We start from the raw sequence: 9,263 nt of genomic DNA on the forward strand, positions 1-9,263 counted from the left end.
TTTTTTTTTGTAGTGCACACAAATTTCTCTAACTGGGCCGGTCTGTTCACACATGGTACCAGATTCTTTTACACCAAACTTTGAGGATAAGGTTTTAAGTGGGCCGGATAGTAGTGTTGAATGTTGGACAGGCTCACGAGAATCACTAAAAGGCCCTTATGGCAGCAAGACTTAATTATAGATTAATATTTGTAATTTAGAAATTCTTATTATGTTATTTCCTTTTCCATCAAGTGGGCCTTATTTGACCCAGAGTATTTAGTCCATCAAGACTTATGTTTTTAAGTGTTTTTAGCTGAAAGAAATGCAAGCAGAATTTTAATCATGTTTCTTTATCTTTTATCTTTTATGTGTTTTGTCTTTTGATTAAACCTTAATCTTTTGATAGCAGCTTAAACCACCATCAGAGTTCGTAAAATTTTAAATATATAATCATTTTCATGGAAGCGTGGTTATATATTAAGATTATTGGTCACAAAATACAAAGTTTCACTGTCAAAAGCTAACCCTCATTTTTGTAAACTAATGTCTTGCACAATCATGGCAAATACTTGCCTTATTATTCTAAAACATAATCTCACAAAAGTTGAAAAGGATGGCAAATACTTGCCTTATTAATCCTTTACAAGGTGTTTTTAACTTATCTTTTATAATAAAAATACCTTATACATAAGAGCTTTTATAATAAGCCTTTATACTATAAGCTATTTATTCAAACTATTCTAGCTTGTGTGGAGTATTAAGGGGCTTGAAACCATGGCGAATACTTGCTTCCCATACTTTCTCAACGTCAAATATAGTGTTACCACACTCGTGAACATTCCATCTTTCTAAGGCATGAATTATTCCAGCAATGCGCCAAACACTCATTCTTCTTCTTGGAAGCCAATTCTATTGTACATTAAAAGAAATATATTGATTAGATTTCTAATTCCCAGTTGATAACTTCTTTAAATGCCTAAAATTTATCATAGGGATTGATAATGATCGATCATGAGAATATAAAGTCGTATACACGCCTAAGAATATAAAATTGTGCTAATTACCAACCTCACATGAGTGCAAGTTTACTAGTGCAGTTGGAGTTATCATTGCTGGTGTATAGTGGTAGAAGCAATCTTTTCGCATTTGTTTGGGAGGAAAATGAGAAAACGGTATGAAAAATGATCCCTCTGATGCTTGCAGTTGCTCATCTTCATTCCATTCATCTCCAACTAACCATATCTATCAGACTCATAATATTAAAATTTTTGGAAATTAGTTAACGTAAATTTTGAATATGAGTGCTTTAAACTGTAACTAACCTTTGGAGTATTGATTGGTGAAAGAGAAATGCTTCGATTTGATGAGGTGAGTGTTCTCTCAAGCTCATTCACCTCATCATTGTATAATACAGTCACCTATTTGCAATTTAGTTTCGATTATATTGTTTGCAATTTAGGAAAGGGTTAAATACGTTTTTAGTCCCTCTGCATTTTTAGTCTCTATAAAATTTTCGTTCAATAAATGGTCCTTTTAAAATTTTTATGCATGCAATTTCAGTCCACGTTATTTTCTAAAATTTTAAAAACTGTTTAATTATCCTTTAATTTTTAAATTTTTGAATAATTTTTTTATATATGTTTAGAATACTGTGAAATATTTATTTACCAAGTTTTAGAATTTTTTAAAAAGGGAAAAATTAAATATGACTTTTTTAAATTTCAAAAAATAAAGATAAAAATAATGAAAATCTCAACTTAGAAATTAAATTTTGAGTTTCTTTTTTTTTTAGAAACTTTTTAAAATATTATGAACATGTCTTCAAAATAATCATTCTAAAATACACATTAGTTTGACAGTAAGGACTGAAACTAGGTGCATAATAATTTTATAAGAACTATTCATTGAAAGAAAATTTTATAGAGACTAAAAATACAGGATCGCATATTTATATGGACTAAAACGTATTTAACCCTTTAGGAAATAAAACAATGGAGACATATATATACCTGTACATTTTGACGGAATAGTGCATTAGTAATGGCCAAAGCAACCTTATTAAACTTTCCTCGAAGAAGCACTTGAATGGTCCCAGTAGGAATGCTGTTTAGGACAGTAGCAGCAACTAAGCTACTACCATCTACAACTTTAATCTTCAGTTGTGGAACCCTTTCTATATAAAGTGCGCAGTGTGCATTCAGCTCTTTTACCTACGCATTCATTAGAAACTGTATATCAACCTTAAGATTAAATTTTTATTAATTATAAACATTTTGCTCTTGAAGTTTACAAAATATCATTTCTATTTTTTAACAAAACCACTAATAGAATAGGGGAAAAATTTTTTACCCATCACAAAAAGTTGGATAATGTATATTTATCGAATAAACTAATAACATATCATTTTATTATATTTAATGAGCTACTTTAATTGTTCAAATTATAGAGATTTTCAATACACTTTACTCTATGAATAATTCTACAAAACTTTTTAATGTGGGTAAATAAGAATTTCCCTTTAAAATATTACAATTAAAAAAATATAGGAGTGTGTTATTAACCTGGTTTAAAAGTCCTAGACTTATCACCTTTACGCCACTTAACTCAGCCTTCATTATTGTTTCTTCAATCAATTTCTTCACTGTTGTACTATGTCTTTTTGAGAAATACTACAAAGCAGTATAACAAAGGAGTGTTAATGTATTTGTAGATACTGAGAATGAGAAATGCATAGTTCCAAATTAATAAGTGAAAAAGTCATACTTGTGTTTTAAATCTTGGTATAAGCCAACACTGGAGTTTAAGATCTTTGAAGGTGTTATTTTCTAAAACAATGGCATGTCCACTAATCCATGTGATAAGCAAAGAACACATTGTGAATGGATAAATTAAAGTTAGATACCATTTATATGTTTGAGGGTTTGAGGCTATGGAAGCAAAGCCTAAGCGTAGTTGAAAGATGGAATCAAGGGTTGTTAAATGTGTTAGGTACACGACATCTGGTGACTCCTCTTGTCTCTTTAAACAAGCTTCATATGTAGCATCTGTGGATGTATCCACAGTACCATAGATGTAGTCATATATAGGCATGAAGAGTGAGTAATTTGATCTAAATTTTGTGTGATGCAGCGAATGAAACCTGTAAAAGTCAAATTTGAATCAAACATTTCTAGTGATAAGTAATAATGCGTAGTTTTCAACGGTGGTGACCTACAATGGTCAAAATAGTAGTTAACAATGTTTAAATGGTAGTTATAATGGTAGTCGAAGGTGGATTAGTGATCAAAAGAGGTTGATGGGGTGGTGTTTGAAGACGGTGAGAGTGATGATTGATGTGCATGATGGTTAGTGGTTATTACGGCAGTCTTGTTGATTGTCGTCAATGGCTAGACCGAAGAAAATATGTTGATAAATTTGTAAATAAATAAGATCAATAACAAGTAGGGGTGTTCATGGTTTGATGAATTGCAGCAACAACCTATATTAATGGGTCAGTTCATTTGCAATAATACTTTTATTTTATATTAAAAACTTTTTTTCAAATTTTTTTTTTGTTATTTCCAGAAAAATATTTGTTAATATTTAAAAATAAATTGTTTATCAAATTTATTTTATAATTTTTTTAAATTTAAATAATGTTTATTAGAATAATTACTTAAACGGATTAAATTAGTTTTTAATTTAGTCATTAAAGAAATATACTTGAAAAAATGGTCCTCCTAAAATTTTGTATCTACACGTTTGGTCTCTCCGGGAATTTCGCGACAGGTTTTACAAATTTGTGACCGAATTAGAAACAATTTTAACGACGATTTATTAACTAGCAACTGAATTAAAAAACGGTTTTATCGACAACTTCACTATGAGGAATAAAAAATGTGGATTAAAATTTGTAGGAGAATCATTCTTTGAAAAAAAATTTGAAGGACTAAAAGTGATATATGAGATATTTAGGAAGACAATAAACATATTTAATCTTCTTTATAATATGTGATTCAGTTTATTAACCATTAAATTTATTCAAATAAAATTTATTCAAGTATATTTTTTTAGTGCAATTTAGTTTGGGTATATAATTTCACTAATTATGATTTTGCAAGAAAAAAAATAACGAAAGAGTGAAGGTTGATGGTGGCTGAAGTGGTCAGTCTCAGTAGTGATAATCATCAATAGAGAAAAGATATCTGGACACCAAAAAATTACAGCTATATTTAATATACTTTTTACAAATATGTGAACAGTGTTTTTATTATTATTTTAACTTTTTGATATATTTTTCTACTTTTCTATAAATTTACATTGATTAATAAAATACTAAAACTTAGTTACTACAACTCTAAGGTTGGCAGAGCCAGCCCAACGGATAGGCAACCAAGGCCCCTGCCTAAAGCACCCAATTTCTCAAGATCCCTATTTATCTATTGGTTATTGAGAAAACGTGAGTATGTAACTTTAGTTTACTATTTTTTCAAGTGTTCTGCAGTGCGCAGCTATCGCTTTATGTACATGGTCTTTTTTAATTGTTTTGCAATCTTATTTTTAATTTTGGGAAGAGAAAATAGAGCACAATGAATTTCGTTTTTTCGCATTGATAATAATGTGTATTTTAATCTCTATACAATTTATTTTAGCTCTTAGTAAGTAGTTAAATTTTTTAATTATATTATTTTTTGTATGATGCTTTTTGATGGAGTACATATTTGAAAGAAACTATTATGCAAACTAATGTTGATAGACAAATTTTTCTCATTTATTTTTAATATATAATTTTGTTGTTTTTATTTTTAATTTTGTCTATAGAAAATATTCATTATTTTTGTTTTAAATAATATCAATCTGAAATTTGAATTGGTAAAACTAAAGTGAAAAAAAATAGTTGAGGTTTTAAATGTTATGTTATTTCAACAAAGAGTAAATGAGTTGACTATATTATAAATTAAAAAATATTACTTAAAATCGATTGTTACATAATAAATGATTTTTCATATTAAAGACCTAAAAAAAATTTTAAATAATAAATTTAAATTTAATTTCTGAAAAAACTCTTGGTTAAAATTTGGCCTTAAGCCTCAACATTTGTCAGGCCGGCCCTAAAGGTTGGTTAATATATATTCTGACATAAATTTTTTAATATGTATATCGTTAAGAGTAAGACTTGTTAATAGTTTATATGAAGTTGGTTAATGCAATTCATAACTTGGTTAATGAGTTCTTAAACATAAAAAAATATTAAAAAGTAAAATAAAGTTGATTAATAAAATATAAAAATTTGTTAATATATTTATAATTTTGTGTAAGAACATGGTTATTAATATGTATTTTATTGATTATTGAATTAGTGCAAGTGATTAATGAATTATACGTAAAATAATTGGTTAATATGTAAATTTTTATGGTTAATACAATTGTGAAGTTGATTAATGACACATCCATATATTTTGGTTATAAATTATGTTTTAAAATTTTTGTTTTTTTTTAATATTTTTTAAAAATATTATTATTTTAATAAAAATACACTGTTCACAGTAAAAATACAGTGTCAAATTTGTGTGTAGGTTTTGGTGTCAAAATAGCACACCTGTAATCAATACGATGGTTAGAGTAGTGATCGTGACGACTATTGATGGTGAAATCTTAAGTTAAAATAAAGTCAATTTAAGACTTAATGTTTTAAGCAAACTTACGATGGTGTGTATGAGAGATACTTCAATAGGGGAAAATAAGAGATGAGTTTCTTAGGAAAGAACTCAAAATTGCAATGACCCATGTTGTTCATAAAATCAATGTAAAAGATATAGCCATATATTGCAGCCACAGATGATTTATTTAGGAACAATGTTGTCGATAATGGGATAAGAAAAAGTACAAAATATGCCAGCATCTCAGCAAACGGGTGTATCACAGCTGTCATAAACAACAACAACAACAAAAGTTATTTGTCATGTCTTAGACAGTAAGGATGATATGTATCCAAGAAAAAAAAGGAGAAAATGTTGATACCAGTGATTGGCTGAGTAACAATTGAAGAATGATGATGAGAATGATAGCGGGAATACAGAAAATGATGATGAAGTGCTCTATGTAGCCAATAGTATAAGAATTCCACTGGTCCAGCGTGCAAGATAGTTGTAAGAATCACACCGTCAGTTCTCCACCATGGTAAGTTTGCAGAAATCGGAAATATCGTGTGCATCGTATAAAGTACAATCGCAGTCAACAATATTTGATCATCCCTGCAAATTTCACACAATCAAAATCTCAACAATTAGTAAAGAGATAAAAATAATTAAACTGAAAATTAAATATTAGGCACCAATTGGATTCCCTGTCGACTTGTTCGAATTCGAGGCCTTTGTCAACAATTCTGCCTTTGCCTTTAGCAGTTTGATAGCGAGAGATTGAGATCCAAATCTGGTTGTGTAGCATTCTTAGGAATATATAAGGGAAGTTGAGATAGTATGTTGGGTCTCTTTCAATCCATATGAAAGAGTATATGCTATGAGCAATCCAGGGGCTTAGAATCACAAACTTAGGAATCAAAAAGACATAAAATAATATGTTAGTTAAAATCAAAATATTAAATTGCTTAAAAATAAATGATGGTAAAGTAAAAGAACCTTGAAGCTGCCAAGAGGTTTCCAAGGCCAGTCTGTAAGGATACCAGGTTTGGAAGCCATATTATGAATGTGTGATGAAACCGTATCATATGGAGGCTATTTATATAGTGCTTGGGTTTGCTACTAAATCACCTTGATATATTAATGAGGTACAATTGTAATGTTGGGTAGCTAGCGGGTGGGGTGTAGCATGGACAACCACAAAATTATTCCATCATACTTGTTATTTAACAACAGCTAACCGACTCATGTTTTTAAAAACCATGTACAATTTTGTCAGAGTTCAACTATAGGAAAATAAATAGAGGTCATGTTTAATCATTATTTAACGGATTAATATTTTATGAAACACTATTTAACTAAAAGTTTAAACCTGACAAATTTCAAATCGTGTGCGATAATCCATCTTGCATGCTCTCTAAGTGCTATATATTTAAAAGTTAAGTGGGATATTGGATCGAACTATAGTATGGTCGAAGAGTAGTTTTTTGGTTCGACAGGATTAAGCATGAAGTCGAAGGTTGTTCACATGCTGGTGATGAAGATGTTAAGGTTCTTAGCATGTTAAATTATGTTTTAGTGTTCACTACTAAAAATATGACATTTCCATAAAAGATTTTACATCAGGTGTAAAATTATATGATGTGAAAAATATTTGTCAAACAATTTTACATCAGGTATTTGTTTTCAATGATATAAAAAATATAAGAAAAAATATGCGGTGGCATAATTGTAAATAAAACAAAATATTTTTATAAGGGATTTTACCTCAGTTGTATATATCAACCAATGGAAAAAGTAGCATAGTAGGCCTTTACATCAGGCCAGTCTAAAACCGATGGGAAATGTTACAGGATTTTTTCAAAAAGGAAATTTTTTAAAAGGGATTTTACACGCAGCCCTAGTTCACATTCGTTAACCACACGCCACTTTCACCTCTCTTCCCCGCCGCATGTATCCCTGATTGCTATCACACTCTCTCTAGAACATTCGCCTCTCCTCTAGCTCGTCTGTCTCTTAACCAATCTCCCGCCTTCTCATCCTCCGCCGCTAATGCCGCACGATCCACCGTCAATCGATGGAGCCATGGTGTTCTCTGGAGGTCACCTTTTTCCCTTCTCCCTCAGATCAGAGTTGTCGCTCCTTTCATTGATATGAAAACAATGAAAAGGATCGTAGATCAGAGCTGTCGCTCCATGGTATTCCGAACGAAAACAATGTCTTCTGGAACGGTAGCGGGGATTCAGGGCCAACCTTTGGAGGTCACGGTGGTTTCTTGCGCGAAATTGAAGGATACTGAATGGATTTCAAGACAAGATCCCTACGTTTGCCTTGAATACGCTTCCACCAAATTTCGAACAAGAGCATGCACAGGTTCGTAATTCTTCTTGTTGTTGTTGTTCTGTAACTTTGACCGTTGACTTGAGTTGATTTATTTGTTGACCTGATTTGGATGGAACAGACGGTGGAAAACATCTGGTGTTTCAAGAGAACTTCATGGTGCCGTTGATCGAAGGTCTTCGTGAACTCACTGTTGTTGTTTGGAACAACAATATTGTCCCATTCGATGATTTTATCGGCACCGGAAAGTAAGCACTACTAATTCTCTTATCTCTCAATTTGTTATTCATAATTTGGTATTCATTGATTGTGGTTGGTTGATTATGTTATTAGGGTTCAATTGAACCACGTTCTGTCTCAAGGTTTTGATGATTCTTCTTGGCCACTTCAAACTAAATCGGGCACGTACCTATCAATTTGTATAGATAGATTTTCTAAACTTTAATGGACTCAGTAAGCTTTTTTTTCAACTACTTCATTCAACCATTTTCCACTTTATTATTTTGTATTAGTGATTTTTATGAGTTTGTATTTTTTTATTGTACTAAAAACTGATTTTGTTTATGTTGTATCAGAATCGATGTTCAGAGATGTTTCCTTGTATCATTGCAAGAGCTTCCACAAGTGAAGTGATATCTAGTGGAATAAATGGAACTAGAAATGGTGCTCTTCAACTGGTATGTAAACATTGACACCAAAAAGACGACACCAACACTGATGTGGTGACACTGATATGTTATTTACCACATGAAATGTCTTTGTTAGTTGACAGATGCAAGCTGAACTTCTAGTACTTTTTCCGTTGGTTCTAGTTAGAGAAGTGAATTGTCTATGTTTTTGCAAGCAACATGCAGAAGGGGGTATCGGCAATGGTTGATGTGTCGATAGATACCTTCAAAGAAACTTCTTCTGGCGGTGCACCAACTTTTCATAATTATAGGAGGCTTCCTTCTGGTTGTGTGGTTCAAGATATGCCAAATGGTTACTCTAAGGTTGGTATTTTAACTTTAACCAATTAATTTGTTTTGTATTTTAACTTTAACCTATGCTATGCTACTATAAAATATTCATATGATGTTTCTATTTCAATCTTTCATGCTATACTATACTTTCGTTGTTCTCTATAACAATATTATTTTAATTCATGATATTGTGTAACATGGTTGGGAATTGGGATCTTATAAAATATAGATGATTTAAATTAAAATATTTAATGTGCTATAGAAAATATCGTATTGCTGGTTTGACTTCACAAGCTACCAGAGAGCTGAAGTGAGTAGAAGTAATAAGTATTTTTCAAATGCAGTGTATAAATTCTTTTGC

The 9,263-nt window shown here is 30.7% G+C and overlaps 1 protein-coding gene across 3 annotated transcripts; it reads right to left on the minus strand.

Moving 5' to 3' along the window:
* Positions 1-443: 443 nt before the first annotated feature.
* LOC131601846 (very-long-chain aldehyde decarbonylase CER1-like) lies at positions 444-6,777 on the minus strand. 3 transcript variants are annotated; one of them, XM_058873751.1, is made up of 10 exons: positions 6,600-6,777; positions 6,296-6,510; positions 5,983-6,215; positions 5,667-5,886; positions 2,746-3,121; positions 2,571-2,651; positions 1,992-2,192; positions 1,305-1,400; positions 1,051-1,224; positions 444-891 (listed from the first exon to the last, which is right to left on the minus strand). In XM_058873751.1, exons 1-10 carry the CDS (start codon positions 6,657-6,659, stop codon positions 718-720), a joined length of 1,830 nt encoding a protein of 609 aa, XP_058729734.1. In that variant the 5' UTR covers positions 6,660-6,777; the 3' UTR covers positions 444-717. The 3 variants fall into 3 exon arrangements, with proteins under 3 accessions (XP_058729734.1, XP_058729733.1, XP_058729735.1); XM_058873750.1 differs by having other exon boundaries at positions 2,544-2,651; positions 6,600-6,774; XM_058873752.1 differs by lacking the exon at positions 1,305-1,400 and having other exon boundaries at positions 2,544-2,651; positions 6,600-6,776.
* Between the last annotated feature and the right edge of the window lie 2,486 nt (positions 6,778-9,263).

The sequence above is a fragment of the Vicia villosa genome, linkage group LG5 (genome assembly GCF_029867415.1).
Source record: "Vicia villosa cultivar HV-30 ecotype Madison, WI linkage group LG5, Vvil1.0, whole genome shotgun sequence".
NCBI lineage: Eukaryota > Viridiplantae > Streptophyta > Magnoliopsida > Fabales > Fabaceae > Vicia > Vicia villosa.

Bases quoted from the DNA above. Each gene is read 5' to 3' on its own strand.
- LOC131601846 (XM_058873750.1), bottom strand. From the start codon at position 6,659: ATGGCTTCCAAACCTGGTATCCTTACAGACTGGCCTTGGAAACCTCTT. The intron at 6,511-6,599 runs GTTCTTTTACTT...TTGATTCCTAAG, and splicing joins AACCTCTTGGCAGCTTCAAG to TTTGTGATTCTAAGCCCCTG. The intron at 5,887-5,982 runs GTATCAACATTT...TGTTTATGACAG, and splicing joins TGTTACTCAGCCAATCACTG to CTGTGATACACCCGTTTGCT.